The sequence below is a fragment of the Macrobrachium nipponense genome, chromosome 38, assembly GCF_015104395.2.
Source record: "Macrobrachium nipponense isolate FS-2020 chromosome 38, ASM1510439v2, whole genome shotgun sequence".
In the NCBI taxonomy this organism is placed as follows: domain Eukaryota; kingdom Metazoa; phylum Arthropoda; class Malacostraca; order Decapoda; family Palaemonidae; genus Macrobrachium; species Macrobrachium nipponense.
The window spans coordinates 12607339-12625469 of record NC_061098.1 but is presented as its reverse complement, the minus strand read 5'-3'; the positions used below and the strand labels follow the sequence as shown (position 1 = coordinate 12625469).

The 18131-nt window shown below is 35.5% G+C and overlaps 1 protein-coding gene across 3 annotated transcripts; it reads right to left on the bottom strand.

Moving 5' to 3' along the window:
* Positions 1–5650: 5650 nt before the first annotated feature.
* LOC135209638 (uncharacterized) lies at positions 5651–17698 on the bottom strand. Of its 3 annotated transcripts, none has more exons than XM_064242361.1 (5): positions 17558–17698; positions 16643–17044; positions 15652–15906; positions 6264–6641; positions 5651–6212 (listed from the first exon to the last, which is right to left on the bottom strand). In XM_064242361.1, the coding sequence occupies exons 1-5, from the start codon at positions 17619–17621 to the stop codon at positions 5821–5823; spliced, it is 1491 nt and encodes a 496-aa protein (XP_064098431.1). In that variant the 5' UTR covers positions 17622–17698; the 3' UTR covers positions 5651–5820. The 3 variants fall into 3 exon arrangements, with proteins under 3 accessions (XP_064098431.1, XP_064098432.1, XP_064098430.1); XM_064242362.1 differs by having other exon boundaries at positions 6264–6539; positions 15652–15936; positions 16673–17044; XM_064242360.1 differs by having other exon boundaries at positions 5652–6212; positions 15652–15936; positions 16673–17044.
* Positions 17699–18131: the final 433 nt, after the last annotated feature.

The following is an 18131-nucleotide window of genomic DNA, read 5'->3' as shown; positions in this document are numbered from 1 at the left end:
GTTTAAGACAATCATCTCAGATACAAGGACAAGACAATTAAAGGATTATAGGTGACAGCTATTCAGAACTTTGGTAAACAAAACCATATTCACAATACATATTCACAATACATGTCAGACATACATTACAACGAAGATAACTCTAAGGCAACTGATTTTTATATAAGTCTGTAATTATATCTTTGAGGTCATTCTTGAACATGTTACAAATACAAGGGTCTAAATGAAAAAGGCCACGACTAACATTGAAATTACAAATGAAAAGTAAGTTGTATTAAAGCAGATTCTAAAAGATTTCGTGATAAGGACATCCCTTGACCTTGCAATTACTGAACTACCAACCCCAATTTATTCGGTGGTTGTTTTCACTTAAATGAATGAATATTACATTAGATGTTTGCCCAGTTTTTACAGAATATTTATGCTGGCTTAGCCTTACTTTAGCCCCTTGCTAGACTGTCCGAAATAAAATAAGGGACAATCCATACATGGAATTTTATATATTATGTTGTTGCTTTCTCTGGGGCCCCTTTTTATTAACATTCCTTTTAGTGTGTTATTATAGGAAAAAACAAGGTTGACATTAAAAGCTTTTAACAATGATTTAATGTTTCAAATCCATTAAAATAAGGCAAACTGAGAATGTTCTTAGAATTTCCTTGCTGCGTGTTACTTACCCTATAAAACTTTTTGTGGGATTTATTATAACAAATATCTAATATATGTGAAGTATAGCATAAATCTTTCCCTATTTTTCTTATGTATTCAATTTCTTGATCCAAATATTGTGGACTGACAATGCGCAATGCTTGTAAAAACATAGAAGAAAAAATAATATTTTATGTTAAGATGGTGGCCTGAGAAGAAATGAACATAAGTTAAGTTGTTGGTCGGTTTCCTATTAAATACTGAATTTACATTGAAATGGTTCTCTATGTATCAAAACATCTAAGAAAGGGAGGCAATTGTCTTTTTCTAATTCTAGAGTAAACTTAATGATGGTACCTGGTCATTTAATTTAGAGAGTAAATCATATACATCAATACCAACAGGCAGAACAGCTAAAATATCATCAACATAACGATACCACTTTACAGGAATATAAATGATATTAGGTAAGTAGCGTTTTTTCTTTTTCAAAGATTCCATGTACAAGTTTGAGAGTAGTGGTGATAAAGGATTTCCCATTGCCATGCCAAATATTTGTTGATAAAATTCACCATTAAATATAAACTTACAATCACAAATGCACAAACTCGTGAGTGAAATAATGTGACTTATAGGTGGAGGTAATTCATGTTGAGTTAGTTCATTACTAAGATATTCTAAAATAGAGCCTATAGGGACCTTAGTAAAAAAGAAACATACATCAAAACTAACGAATCTATCAGTAGGGCAAAGAGCAATTTTGTTTAATTATCAACTAAATCTAGAGAATTATACATATGAGAATCGGAGATGGTTCCCAAGTAACGGGGACAAGATCTTAGTGGATATATTTCGAAAGTTTATATGAAATTGAAGCCAACAGTACTATAACAGGCGGCATAGGGTTATTTTCTTTGTGCGTTTTTGACTAAAAAATCCGTATAAGTACGGTAGCGAAGGAGATTTGACTGACAATTTGCTAGTAGTTCTGTTTTATCTTTAAGGATGTTTTTCACTGTGCTATTGAAGTTTTTTATGACTTATCAAGGGGATTTTTTTGTTAGTTTTTTATGTCACATCATCATCCAGTAGGGCTTGCATACATGATATGTAGTCAGCTTTATCTAAAAGTTACTATACTATTTGACTTATCAGCTTTTGTAATGTGGATAGTATTGTCCTTTTAAGAACGGCCAAACTTTTCTTATAGCAAGCAGGAAGTTACTTTCATGCTTAACGTTGGCAGCTCCGTAAACAATACCTTTAATCATGTCAATATGATTTTGAGGAAGATCACAATATTTTTCAAATTTGCTTAGGGATGACGCAATCATCAAAGCAGAAGGTCGACTTGTTATAAAGAAAGATGAACCATATCCAAGCGCACTCACAAACATTTTCATTTGTTTGTTTACAGATAGGTTAACAACCAAATCTTGACGTGCACAATTAGTGCAATCACTGCTATCAATAAGATTTTTTAGTTTTCTGTCGAGTTTCCTTTTCAGGCATCTGTAGTCCCTCCGTAGTTTTTTCGTAAATTTACCCGTCGCAGCGAGCCCTTCCAATCAGCGGGGATGGAATGATTGAAAGAGATCCTTGTTTTTTCCAGTTCCTTGAAGTTTTTCCCTCTCTTCTTGCTTGGCGGCTGCTATGTGCTGTTTCAACATAATGGCACTAAATTCGTTGAATGGGTGATTGTCATACCTTCTTAGAAGGCGTGGCAGCAAGGATTTAGGGAACACTTGTTCAGAACGGCACTTCTTCAAGAACTTAAGACGAATTCTGGTCGAATGTGCAGCCACAAGAGACTTGGAGAAGGTAGTGATGACACATCTCAAAAGAGGAAACAGAATAGCGAAAGTAAACGTGGCCGTCATTATGTATAACTGAATCACGAAAGTTAGGAACGTGATAAATCCATAAAAAAAACATATATGCCACAAAGGAAAAATAAACGACGGACAGTATCAGCGAGACCTTTCGACGTTAAACGTCCTTTACTAAGCAGAAAAACTGACATACACGAGGAAAAAGACAATACAAGAAGTTATTCGTATAACTGACAGATAGGATTATAAAGAGATTAGTACCTAGAATCCGCACACCTGGAAGATGAGTAACCTTCCCAAACAAGCATAAACAATGGGTGCAATTAAAAGTTTAAGACAATCATCTCAGATACAAGGACAAGAAAATTAAAGGGTTATAGGTGACAGCTATTCAGAACTTTGGTAAACAAAACCATATTCACAATGCATATTATGTATAAAATTGTGCAACATTTTTTTCAGATTCCTAGATAGCTTGGAGATAGGATGTTTAAATGTGTGTTCAGATTTTGCATAACATATTTAAAAAGAGTACATAATGTAGAACGAAAAGAAAGAGAGAGATTATCTTTGTCCGTTCGAAACTAGGATTGTTTCCCTATTATGCCAACGCCTTGCGATAAAAGACCTCGAGGTCTTCGCTGTGTTTTGGGAATTCTGTCATCACGTCTGATAGGGACTTTTGCTCGAGTCTGTTTCGACCAAGTTGTGTCTTTGTTGAGCAGATTGGTTTCATACGCGTACCTCTTTGCTAAAACCATGTGAAGATTTCACAGTTTGTATGTAAAGTTACGTCACTTTTCGAAGCTTCTAGAAAGACATTATTTGCCCAAAACGTTTTTGTATCATCTCCACTGTCCAGCTTTCGTAAGGAAGAGATTTTCATTGCACCTTAGAACCGCGTTCTGTTCAGACATCTCTCTCTCTCTCTCTCTCTCTCTCTCTCTGTCTCTCTCTGTCTCTCTCTCTCTGCCTCGCCATTATGATATTAAGTAACGAAAATGGTCACTCGTAACTTGTAGATTTCAGATTTGATATTTCTTAGAGTTTATTTAGTGTTATTTAGTGCTTTTTGTGGAATCTGAACAAAAAAACCCCATTTTTTTTTTTTGTGTGTAACGGCGCCTATTTTTGTGATTGTGGTGAATTTTTAACAAGCTGCAGCAAAGAAAGAAAATTGGTATACCAAGAAGGTAAAGTGTGTTATATTTTTGTTTTTATTAGTTGCAACTAATATCTAATGATTATGAAGGTTTGTTAAATCTAAAAACTAATAGTCAGTGGTTTGGTAAGAAACTAATAACTAATGGTTACAATGGTTTAGAGAAACTAGTAACTAATAGTTACAATGGTTTGAGAGAAACTATTTACATTTTTACACATTGCGAATTTTTTTTGTGTTTTGTTTGTTTTGTTTCATTTGTGAGGTGATTTTTTATTCATTTTTCTTATTGAAGTGTGTGTTTTTTTATTTTATATTCTGTGTGATTAATACTTTTTGCAATTTTGGTATTTTTTTCTGTGTTTTCATTTACATTCACAATTAATTAACTAAGTTATTTCATTAATTAAGCGATGCCCATTCAATTGAATTTAACTTAACACTTGTGAGTTAATTGCATTTACTTACAATTCTTTTCAAGTTTTATTGTTGTTTAACTCCTGTGAATTAATTTCCAAATTTTAAGCATTGCCTAACACTTTTGAATTTCAATTGAATTAATTTTCTTGAATTTTGTGATCAATTAATTTTGATTTAATTTTACTAAATTGATTCAAGAATTAATTAAACTTTACTTTGCTTTCAAGTAACAGTAATTTTCCCTGATATTGTGAATTTCACTTATAAATTTTTGAGTTTAATAATAAATTTTTGTATTTAAAATTTATAAGTGTTTATTTTCACACCAGCATATAATTTATTATGTTAGGTTAAAAACATAGAGTAGTAATTGATCTGTTTCCTTCAATTTTCTTGAAGTGACTTAGAACCAGGGAAGTACTTAGACTTCTGAAATCAAGGAAATACTTAGACTTTTAAAGTTGTTGATGGAGTGATGCCCTTGATTAATTTAATTACTTACAAGATTACCTACACCTGTTTTGATTGAATTCAGTGTATTTTCTGCAATACTGGTAAGTTGTTTAAGGGATCACTGTTGCCTTTAGAGTATTCAGTCTGTTTGGTACCTGTGATGAGGGTTCGGTGTCTGGCTTGTTGTGAGGTAACAATTAATGAATGGTAAGTGTAGTAACCAGATACTTGGCACTTCGTCACAATATATATTATATATATATATATATATATATATATATATATATATCTATATATATATATATATATATATATATATATATATATATATATATATATATATACACACACACACACGTAAAAGCATTAATCTACTCGTTCATTCGACCTATTCATCTGAAAAAATTATGAGATAATGTGTTCAAAATATTTTCATATTGAAGGCAAATAGTGTTAATAACATTTCTACCGTACGTTGGGACTGTAAAAGAGGAACATTTATAAAGATACATATAAAATTCACCCAGGTTCTAAACAGATTTCCATTGACGCATTATCTAACTGAACCATGGAACCAAGGAAGGAAGGAAGTAAGGGGAAATGAGGGGAAGAAGTAATAAAGGAAAATTTTCTAAATGATATTTCAGTCTTGCCTCCCACTTGGAGAAAATGTCCTCACAAGCATCTATAGTAACTTCTCTTCGTTTCTGATGCATTCAAGGACTGAGACACACTATTGAAAATAAATCCTCCTATTCTCATATAATACTATATATTCAACAATTTTTACATCTGTCAACTTTCTGTCGATCATTGATAAAAAATAACAAGCATGTTGGAACGCGCTACGCACACTGGAACCAGGAGTGCTGTCTTCCCAACCCTACTGATCCTTTACCAACCCCACCCCACCCGGGACAAACAAACCTCTTCGCAGAGGGGTGGGCGGCTGTGTCATGTCCTCCTACGTACGCACCCAGGGGAGGACAAACAAGATCAGATCCTCTCAGATTTTATTATTATAGACGTTGCAATGGAATATCAGTTAATGAATTGATGGAAACAAATATGGACTGGATTTAATCTTTATTAATGGTTTATTTAATAGAGCATTTTTTTTAAAACGTGCATTTAAAAGCATACATAGTCGTTTACGTATATGAATTATGAAAAAAAAATTAATTTTACGCTAGCATCTGTTTTGTCAAGGTATCAAAGAATCCTGAGAATGCTTAATTATTTACATAAATCCTTCAAATATATATAAGAAACTGTTTTATAACTATATAATTTGCAATGTTTTCATTAGCATTTAGCATCAGGGTTAGCTTTGCATTTGGCCAAAGCTGGGAGAGTACAGGTGTTCACTTTGCTACTAAAGTGCAACCCTGCAGGGCACTTATGCTCCTCGGCCTCCCTGAAGATACATCTGAAATAACGTCTGCAGTCCCGCGGATGAGCGAATACTCCATTACGCCTTGGGCATTCAAAGTCACATTCTTCAGCTGATGACTCCTCCTCTGATGAGGAGCTTTCACCTGAAGTCCCTTCTCCTGAAGAAGGGTCTTCAGTTGGTGCCACTGTAGGCAGGCGAGTTGGGTGAGCTTCAGTTGGAGGCTGAGTTGGAGCTTTAGTGGTTGGGTCAGGTTTTGGCTCTTCTGTTGGAGGTTGAGTTGGGGCTTTAGTGGTTGGGTCAGGTTTTGGCTCTTCTGTTGAGGTTGGGAGTTGGGCTTTAGTGGTTGGGTCAGGTTTTGGCTCTTCTGTTGGAGGTTGAGTTGGGGCTTTAGTGGTTGGGTCAGGTTTTGGCTCTTCTGTTGGAGGTTGAGTTGGAGCTTTAGTGGTTGGGTCAGGTTTTGGCTCTTCTGTTGGAGGTTGAGTTGGGGCTTTAGTGGTTGGGTCAGGTTTTGGCTCTTCTGTTGGAGGTTGAGTTGGGGCTTTCGTGGTTGGGTCAGGTTTTGGCTCTTCTGTTGGAGGTTGAGTTGGGGCTTTAGTGGTTGGGTCAGGTTTTGGCTCTTCTGTTGGAGGTTGAGTTGGGGCTTTCGTGGTTGGGTCAGGTTTTGGCTCTTCTGTTGGAGGATGTGTTGGGGCTTTAGTGGTTGGGTCAGGTTTGGGCTCTTCTGTTGGAGGTTGAGTTGGAGCTTTTGTGGTTGGTGCCTGAGTAGGAGGAACTTCTGTTGGTAATCCGTTACATGGCTTGCCGTCTGGAGTCAGATATTTTCCAGTTTCACAAGGAACTAAGTAGGTGTAAGTACAAGTCAAAAAATATGTTGGTCCCAGATTAATCCACGTGGGCAATTCATGACTGCAGGTCCATAAGGGGCGCACTGTATGAACTTGGAGCAGTCAGAAGTATGTGGAAGGTAAGCTCCTAAGTTACAGTTGATGACACATCCATCTATCACAGCACTAGCTTGGCCAACACGGATGACTGTTGGAGAGATACTTTGATTAATTTACCATCTATGCATCACAATAGCCACCTTATTCTAATGCAGAATGAACTCCATCTTAGGTGCATGATTCCTATGCATATAAATGCTAAAACATCTTTGTGAATCATTAGAAAATCTATTTGGTGTACAAAGGTGACATCAACATAAAAAACAAAATGAGTGATGTGAGAACACAAAGAAAAAGGAGTAACTTTGAAATTCTGCTGACGATGTTACTTTATATACTGTATATAAATATGATACATGATTACCCAGGTAAATATTTTATACCTAGTAGAGAATAAAAAAGATAATATACTTATTTCATAGTGAAGCCACTGTCACTATCTGTAAGTGGAGTGTTATGCCTAAGGGGTTTCTTCCTAGCTATCACATTTTACAGTGTCCTTCCATAATGGAATCTTGGATAAATATGAAAATAGTTTATATAAAAAGCAGGAAAGAAAAGAAAGAAGGCAGGATCCAACCTCCAGCTTACTCGAGACGTGTGAAAGATTTTCCACCTCGTGCATAAGCTGTAAACATTATATTCCTAAATTCAACGTAAATCAAAACATGCTAAAATCTACGGTCAAATTGAGCCTTGTTTCACCAACGGAAATTAAAATAAATATGCTATATTTATTTTATTAGAAAAATTTTTTCTGTACTGTTTATCATAGAAATTATTTATTTTTTTACATTTTCATGCTTAAAATTGAACCCTAAATATCCTACCCTAAAATTCCTGTATCTTTAACGCAACACGAAACCCTTTTCACACCTTTTAAGGCTCTTCCATAGACCTTTCCTATCCCCCCTAAGAGCAACAACAACAAAGTAGTTGGTAGGCTTACTCCCCGGGTAAGAGAAAACAGAAAATGTTACCTTTTGCAGAGGAACCAGTAAACGCAAACACAGCGAGTATAAAGAGGGAGCTCAAAGAAGCCATGTTCGCTTGTGTGCTTCTTCTTGTTCACAATGAAGGTAATTTCTCTCCAACAGAATTTATATACAAGAAGAACAGCTGATTCTGACGTCAACGTTGGGAATGCAAATCTCTCACAGCAATCCGATAAGTCCAATTCCAATTATCTGATTACAGACAAAAGTTGAAGGTAGTGACAAGTACTTAACGGCTTATCTATCTCTAGCTAATAATATTGCCGACAAAACGAAATCCAATGACTTTAACACTTAACCCTGAGAAATTTGCTGGGTGAGTCGTGTTTTGATTTGCTATATTACGTTTTATATCATTATTATTGTTATTATCATTATTCAAAACATGGACCCTATTCATATGGAACAAGCACACCAAAGGGGCTTGAAATTCAAGCTTCCAAAGACTATTATTAATGATTGACTGATTGATGCAAAAATGTACCATGGCGTCACAACCAAAGCCTATGATGTTCATCTGACACAAGTAAGAGAACGTAATGGGAAATACAGAAAGAGGAGAAAACCGATAAATTAACAATTAATATACAAATAAAACTGCAAGTAAAATATTAAAATGCAAGTTGCCCTGTATTAGGGTAGTCATGCATAATATCTTCACTTGAATTTTCAAATTCCAATTTTGCATGATATCCTCTCTGGGAAGCTCTTCCACAATCCAGCGGTTTGAGGAATAAAGAACTTCTGGAACTGAGAAGTTCAACAGCAAGGAGCATTTACTGCATGTTGGCGCTGCTGTTCAGCGAATCTGGTTTTGCTCTCGGCAGGAAAAGGAGATCAGGGATCAGTTATCAATGCCAAAGGTCTCTGTCAAAATACAACTCATGAAAAAGTGACAGAGAGACTATCAGTCGATGGTCCAAGTCATAACTGCTTTACACAGTTCACCATTTTCTGTTTATTACTCTCCAACGCCTTCTTAGCTGCAGGAGTGGTTTTTAGTAGCACTTTCACCTTTTTGCATTATGCTCTACAATGATAGACTTCGCTTGTTACCAAAGGCAACGAAAACCATTTCGAAAGCCATTGGACTTTTGTTTTGTTCTTTAGCGCTTGATCAACAATGCCACTCTCTCTCTCTCTCTCTCTCTCTCTCTCTCTCTCTCTCTGGCTCATATCCACAAGTTCATACGACTTTATGATAGATTCATGAATAATTTTTGTGATTATTCTTATCTCAGTAGTCTTTGTTAAAAACACACACACAATATCTATATATATATATATAGTATATATATATATATTATATATATATATATATATATATATATATATCACACCACACACACACACACACACATATATCTATATATATATATCTAATATATATATATATATATATATATATATATATATATATATATATATATAGAAGACTTGAATGTTGTATTCATTTTCTGTCAATGGGGAAAGCAAGGGAACAAGGTACTTAGCTAACCTGTAATTCGGGGTATCATATGACGCTAGTGTAGGTCTGATGGGAGGCCTTCTTTGTGCGTTTTAGTGGAAGTCCATACATAATGCCATAGGTAGAACCGGCCGTACTATAGAGGAAAGAATGGTACTTTTCTTTCAGCCCTATATAATTTGTTTTTTATCTTTATGTCGTTGAGTCTCTGTTTACCAATGTAACCGTGAATGAGACTATTGAAATGATTATTAAGAAACTCTTTCCTGAAACTGACTCCCTTTTTTTATAATTTTAATAAATCTGATTTTAAGAAACTATTGGAACTGGCAGTGCAGGACACTGCCTTTATTTTTCTAATAATAATTGTTACACTCAAATCGATGGTATGGCTATGGGTTTCTCCATTAGGGACCCATATTTGCAGGCATTTTTATGGTACTCCCTGGAGGAGCATTTTTTAGACACCTGTCCTTTGAGTTACCATCCGCTATTCTACAAAAGGTACGTTGACGATACCTTCGCGCTTTTTAAATCCAGGTACGACGCTGAAAGGTTTCTTCATCTCATTATTAGGGCACACCCAAATATAAAATTTACTATGGAATGCGAAAGTGATAATAAACTACCATTCTTAGATGTTTTAGTCTTACGACAATATGATCATTTTAATTCTTCAGTTTACAGGGAGAAGAACTTTTTATTTACAGGATTAGGTTCAAATTTTTATAGTCACTGTTTTTATGGTTTTGAATTAAATTCTTTTATCCACATTACTTCATCGTGCCTTCTCATTGGACATCTAGTTGGGAATTTTTTACACGAAGAAATCAACTTTTTACGTCAATATTTTTACCAACAATTATTTTTCCCACTACACTTTTTCACAGGTATGTTTGTAAACTTTTTAATAACGTTTTTATCCCAAAAGTCTCCTTACCTACTGTGCCTAAGCTTCCATTTTATGCAAATGTCCCATTAATACATGACAAAAAATGTCTACGATGCACTAAGAAAACTCATATTTGATTATATACCAGCTATTAGATTTAATATCAACCCAACAAAACCACTCAGTTTAGGTAGTTTGTTTAAATTCAAGGATACACTTGACCCTTTGATGACCTCAGGTGTTGTGTACAAGTTTAATTGCCCTAGATGTAATCTGGGGACCTACGTGGGATCCACACAGAGGTTACCGAGGGTCAGAATTGACTGCCATAAGGGCGTTAGCTATAGAACTGGGTAACAAACTTGCTAATCCTGAATTTTCTAATATCAGACAACACGCCAATAAATGCAAGCAGAATATACATTACAAGATTTTGAAATATTGGGACGGGCACCGAATGGCAAAACTACTGATAATTCTGGAGTCCTTGTTTATTAAAACAGCTTGTTCCTCAATTGAACACGCAGTCTTCCTCGACAACTCTTTACCTAACGTGAGCTGTTACCGGTCATTTCTGGTTTGTTCCTTCTGACTTCTGTCCTTCCTTTCTCTCTTGATGGTTGGTTCTGCTAAACTAGTTTTTATTTTTTTTTATCTTGTCTTTTATAATGTATTATGTCTTTTATTTGTAATTTAGCGCTTTTTAATGTGAAATTTTGATTGTTTTATGTCTTTACAGCTTGAAAATGAAAACCTTTATGTTTTGAACGTTGCAAATAAATGAATTCTAAGGACCACCTGTGATGTACTTCCTCCTACAAGTATTCTATTTTTCGAGTTACTAGTAACCGCCAAAACTTGGAACGCTATATATATATATATATTATTATATATTATATTATTATTTATTATATATATATATATATATATATATATATATATATATATCTGATGATAAGGGTGGGAAGTAGTCAGTCCACCGAAATATAGTCTTTAGCTTTAAACCAGAGTGTTTTCATGGGTCTTTTATACTTCGAGACGTATCCTGTTTTAACAGAAGAATTTATTTACACACACACAGACACACACATATATATATATACACACATGTATGTATATATATATTATATATATATATAATATATATTATAATATATATATATATATATATAGTGACGAAGTGGTCAAAGAGTATCTGGGTCTGGACACCGTTAATACTTGGGGGAAGTAGCCCAAAGATCTGGGTCTGGACACCATTAATATTTGTTAACCCAAATTGCGAAGTATCTGGTTACTACACTTACCATTTGTACTTGTTAGCACAAGAGCCCTTTTATTCCTGGGTCTGGGATACTTTTTGTACTCGGGGCACAGTTTGATCAAGTACTTGTTTATTGGTTACCTCACTACAGCCAGATACCTGACCCTTCACCACAAATACTAAACTACTGAATACTCTAAAGGTGACAGTGATCCCTACAGAACTCAACAGTCAAGAAAACAATCAAAGTTCATTAAAATAGATGTGAGGTAATCTTAAATTAAAGGGGCATCACTTCTTCAATAATTTCAATCTAGTATTTTTCCCTGGTTCTGATTTCATTTAAGGGAAACAGCACAATTACCACTCTATATTTCTACCTAAACAAAATAAAATATATTTTGGTAGTAAATGAAACTCTCACAAAAATTTTAAATACAAAAAAGTTTTTTTGGTTGTGGGTTCTAAATTCAAAATTCATAAGTGAAATTCACAAACTCAGGGAAATCGTTATTACTCTAAAACAAAAGTTTAATTTAATTCTTGAATTAATCGTTAAACAAAATTAAATCAAAGTTTAAGATAAAAGAAGTTGTCAAGAAAATAATTAATTAAATTAAATTATAAAGCAATAACTAAATTTGATATGAAATTTAATTAAATACAAATTAATGTCACAAGTGTTAGATTCAAACAATTACACAATAAAAAAAAATAGTTATTCAAACTAATTAAACACAATAAAGAAAATGCATAATATGAAAACAATTAAAACATTGACAGTACAAACATTAAGCATATAAAATGGATATATCAAAAGAACAAAGCAAAGAAAATGCATAATAATAATAATTTTATCCAAATACTGTAAAATAAAACCTCAAAAAGCACTCCAAAACATTTGTAAAATATGTTTATACACAGTTGCAACTTCTCACTCAAAAGAAAGGCCTGTTACAATCTTCAACTTTCTTGGGCGCCTTCACAAAACTAATAATAACAACACTATGCTCAGATTCCACAAAACAACACTACATAAAAAAATTATCTAATAATATTGAGTGACCAACTCATATATAAACGAGAATTACGTTACGGTAATGAAACAGTCTCACGAGTGAACAAGCGAGAGAGAGAGAAGAGAGATTTGAGAGAGAGAGAGGGATTTATGAGAGTGATGTACTATATATATATATATATATATATATATATATATATATATATATATATATATATATATATATATATATATATATATAATATCTATATATATACATATATATATATATATATACACACATATATATTTATCTGTCTTACACCATGGCCAAGTCCTGGTCGTTCATCTGCGAGTCCAGACCATTAGCAATTCCTCCATATAAGTCATAAAAGAAGTTCGAGAATCTAAGTACACTACGGACCTGAGGCTTATCCTTGTCATGCGCCTAGTCCTTATCATACTAGTGATTCACCCAACTTCCTGACCCAGCAGTGAACGAACTGATAACATTTCATTCGACTTACTCCCTTCACTTTGAGATATGATGAAAAATGAAGAAGTGAGAGTATTCTCAGAAATAAATTGCTGACTCACATCGGGACCGAACCCTGGTCTTTCAAGTGAGTCTCGGGCGTTCTACTTCCTCCACATAGGTCTTATGGTGAATGGGGGTTAAGTTAAATGAAATGTTGCCATTCATTCGCTGCTAGGTTGGGGGACCTGATGGGAAAAATAAGTTAAGTATAAACCTGACCACTGAGCTGATTAACAGTGCTCCTAGGGCTGACCCGAAGTTAAAGATATTTTTAATGGCTAGGAACCAATTGGTTACTTAGCAATGGGACCTACAGCTTACTTTGATTCATGGGTCTTAGGCATAATGCCAAGAACTGGGGTAACTAAGGCCATTCAACCCTGAAATGCAAATTGACAGTAAAACATTTGAAAGGTTTAACAGGAGAATAACCTCGAAGTTGCACTATGAATTAATTGTTAAGAGGGTGGACACTAAGATGGAAAAAGAGAATTATGAACGGAGGTACAGTAAAAAAAGGAATGAAAGTAGTTGCAGCTAGGGCTGAAGGGATGCTGCAAAGAACCTTATGTAATGCCTACAGTGCACCGTATGAGGTGCACTGACGGCACACCCCCTTACTGGGTACAGCTTATTGTGGGATCCAAATGACACCAAGAAATGAATTTCTATCATCGGAAACAAATTCCTCTGATTTCCCGTTGGCAGAGCGGGTATCGAACCTGGACCCTGAGATCGGTATTTGAGAATGTAACCGACTCATCCAACGAGGAACCACCCTGTATAGGAAAACCCTCAGGTAAGTAGTACTAAGGTTCCAACCTCTTTTATGATTGTTTAACATCCTGGACTTTGAGACTTGAAAGACCAGGGTACTTTCATGTGTTCATTTCCATCATATCTCATAGTGAAGGGGTTAAGTCAAATCGATAATATTCGTAATTCTTCAGCTGCTGGGTCAGGAAGTTGGGTCAAATTCACTGGTATGTTAGCGCCTGCCTGGGAGAACCGTCATGTATATAGTGCTAAGGTTAGAACTTCGTTTAGGACCCGTGTGGAGGAATTACTAATGCCAAGGATTTCCACTTAGAAGAGGGGTTCCGGGGGTTTGATTTTGATGTGAGTCAGAAAGCAATGCTGTGAAACACGCATTCAAGTGTTCATTTCCATACACATGCACACATATACTATAATATATACACATATATATATATATATATATATATATATATATATATATATATATATATAGGTATATATATGATATATCTATATATATATATATGTATATGTATATATTATATATATATATATATATATATATATATATATATATATATATATATATAATATACACACACACATATATATATATATATATATATATATATATATATATATATATATATATATATATATATATATATATATATAATATATATATATATATAACTGGATCACGAAACTTTGGAACATGATAAATGCATAAATAAAGGTATAAGCCACGAAGGAAAGTGAAACACTGGAGTAGCTACTAGATCTTTCGACTCACGTCCTTTACTTAGCAGACCGGTCTGCTAGTAAAGGACGTGAGTTAAAAGATCTTGCAGCTATGCCAGTGTTTCACTTTCCTTTGTGGCTTATACCTTTATATATATATTGTTAATTTTACTGATGTATCTTTTTTTATATTTTTTTGGTAGTTTTACTGTCACGCAAGAAACTGTACTGGACACTTATTAATTCTACCCCTTACTTGGTTTAGTATTTACTAACGTTTAGTTAATTGACCTTTGTTTGAGGTACTCAAGGAATCATATGCGTTGTTTTGCTTTCTCTTTGGCACCTGACTGAGTCTAATGATGTTTGGTGTTCAAAGATGAATATTCTCTCCCCTCCTCATTTTTAATTTGATTAAAAAATTCATTTCTTTAATTACTATGGATGACAGAGTTCTGTATAGGAAAAAATAATTATTAAAAAGTACCAACACTTAAGGGAAATATCTTTTTTATTATCTTTGCTGAACAACTTGTAAACCTTTTCTAATAAATCATTATTCATGTAGAGTAACAGGAAAGGTACTTGCGAATACTTGAAGAAAAAAAAAATTAATTTAAAAGAAATTTTATTCTGGGTTTTTCATAACAGCAGTTTTATATTCATTGAAAAGTGGTAAACAAAACTTCTGCTTTCATTTGCGTGCAAAGTACGCGAATAAAATATCTACATTTTTTATTGATTCATGTAAGCAAAACAAGAAAATGAAAACTGATTTCCTTAAATTCTCTTCATATCAAGATAACTACTGCTTAATACATATATCACTATTGTTTTCATCTTGCAAGAACATACAGATCATATGTCACCGTGGCATATCTAGATCATGTAGCATTGGGCATCAGGATGGGCTTTGCAATTAGCCAAGGCTGGATGGTACAGATGTTCATAATGTCATTAAAATGCATACCAAGAGGGCACCTATGCTCCCTTGGCTTCCTGAGTAAGCATGTGAAATATCGTCTACAGTCCGTGGATGGGCAAATATTCCAGTGGCCCTTGGGCATTTAAAGTCACATTCTGATGGAGTTGGGTCTTCAGTTGGTGCCAGTGTAGTAGACGAGTTGGGTGTGCTTCTGTTGGAGGTTGAGTTGGAGCTTTGGTAGTTGGCTCAGGTTTGGGCTCTTCTGTTGGAGGTTGAGTTGGAGCTTTGGTAGTTGGCTCAGGTTTGGGCTCTTCTGTTGGAGGTTGAGTTGGAGCTTTGGTAGTTGGCTCAGGTTTGGGCTCTTCTGTTGGAGGTTGAGTTGGAGCTTTGGTAGTTGGGTCAGGTTTGGGCTCTTCTGTTGGAGGTTGAGTTGGGGCTTTAGTAGTTGGGTCAGGTTTGGGCTCTTCTGTTGGGGGTTGAGTTGGAGCTTTGGTAGTTGGGTCAGGTTTGGGCTCTTCTTTGTTGGAGGGTTGAGTTGGAGCTTTGGTAGTTGGCTCAGGTTTGGGCTCTTCTTTGTTGGAGGTTTGAGTTGGAGCTTTGGTAGTTGGGCTCGGTTTGGGCTCTTCTGTGGAGGTTGAGTTGAGCTTTAGTGGTTGGTTTCAGGGTTTGGGGCTCTTCTTGTTGGGGAGGTTGAGGTTGGGGCTTTAGTAGTTGGGGTTCAGGTTTTGGCTCTTCTGTTGTTGAGGTTTGAGTTTTGGGGCTTTTAGTAGTTGGGTCAGGTTTGGGCCTCTTGCTGTTGGGGGTGGCTTGAGTTGGAGCTTTTAGTAGTTTGGTCTTCAGGTTTTGGGGCCCTTCTGTTGGTTGGTGGGTGAGTTTGGAGCTTTTGGTAGTTTGGCTTCAGGTTTGGGTGGGCTCTTCTGTTGGGGGCTGAGTTTGGTAGGAGCTTTAGTAGTTGGCTCAGGTTTGGGCGCTCTTCCTTTTGGTTTGGAGGTTGAGTTGGGGCCTTTAGTGGTTGGTTCAGGCTTGGGTGCTCCTTCCTGGTTGGTAGGTTGAGTTTGGGGCTTTAGTAGTTGGGTTCAGGTTTGGGCTCTTCTGTTTTGGAGGTTGAGTTGGGGCCTTTAGTAGTTTGGGTCAGTTTGGGCTCTTCTGTTGGAGGCTGAGTCGGAGTTTCTTTAGTAGTTGGCTCAGTTTTTGGGTCTCTTCTGTTGGAGGTTGAGTTGGGGCTTTAGTAGTTGGCTCAGGTTTGGGCTCTTCTGTTGGAGGTTGAGTTGGGGCTTTAGTAGTTGGGTCAGGTTTTGGCTCTTCTGTTGGGGGCTGAGTTGGAGCTTTAGTGGTTGGTGCCTGAGTGGGAGGAACTTCTGTTGGTAATTCGTTACAAGGCTGGCCGTCTGGAGTTAGATATTTTCCAGTTTCACAAGAAACTGAGTGGCTTGAGGCGCAAGTAAAAATTTGCTGGTTCCAAATCAATCCACTTGGGCAATTCATAACTGAAGGTCCAGTGGGGCCGCATTGTATGAACTTAGAACAGTCAGAAGGATGTTGAAGGTAAGCTCCTAAATGACAGTGGATGACACATCCATCTATCACGTTACTTGTCTGGCCAACACGGATGACTGTTGGAGAAAAACTCTGATTAATTTATGATCTAGTGTCACAATATCCTCCTTATTTTACCCAAAATCAACTCCTTCTTAGATATCAGATTGTTCAGCATAATAATATCCAAAATATTTCTTTAATTATTAGAAAATCTATTTCATTCAACTGTAATATTAGCTGAGAATAAGTGATGTGAGAACACAGAGAAAAAGAAGTAACTTTGAATGACAACTGACGATGGTGTTATGTATAATGTATATAAATTTGATAAACAATTACCAAAGTGAATATGCTGTACTTTGTAGAAAATACAGATGATGATAAACTTATTTCAGAGTGAATATCATTATGATTGCTGTCCACACTTCTCTATCTGAGTCTTACATAAGCCACCATCTGCAACTGGACTGCTATGCCTAAGGGATTTCTACATATCACATTAAACAGTTGCTTTCAATAATGGAATCATAGATAAATATGAGTATACTTATGATGAAAAGCAGGAAAGAACAAACAGAACATATTACCTTTAGCAGAGGAACTACTAAATGCCAACACAATGATTGCAAGGAGAGAGCTCAAAGAAACCATGTTACTCTTTTGTGCTTCTTCTGGTTCAGTTAAACGGGGGACGAAGTCAAGTAGCTGAATACTATATCCGCTCTCCTGACAATGACACTGAGTTCTCCCCAACAGAATATATATACAAGAAGAACAGCTGATTCTGACGTCAATTCTGGGAATGAAAATCACTCAGAACAATCCATTAAGCCGCTTTTAAATTATCTGATTAGAAACAACAGTTGGAAGTAGTTTCATGTGCCTAACAGCTTATCTATATGTACCTAATAAAACTACCGAAAAAAACTAATCCCGATGACTGTAATCTGTTTTTGAAGTTAAGGAATTTTGGGAAAGGCAATTGCTTATCAATAATCGTTGGGAGTTTTCAAAGTATTCTCATATTCTGTTGCTAAACGAGAACATTTTGCTGGTCACTTAACTCTGAGGAATTTACTGGGTGACTTGTGTTTTGATAAGGTTACATTATGGTTTTGCTTTTAAAGGGGGGGGACCAATGCACGTCTGCACACGTTTACA

Coding starts and splice junctions, on each gene's coding strand:
- LOC135209638 (XM_064242361.1), bottom strand. CDS start 17,621: ATGGTTTCTTTGAGCTCTCTCCTTGCAATCATTGTGTTGGCATTTAGT. Junction 6,642..15,651: donor TACCAAAGCTCCAACTCAAC/CTCCAACAGAAG, acceptor CTCCAACTCAAC/CTCCAACAGAAGAGCCCAAA. Junction 6,213..6,263: donor TCCAACAGAAGAGCCAAAAC/CTGACCCAACCA, acceptor AAGAGCCAAAAC/CTGACCCAACCACTAAAGCC.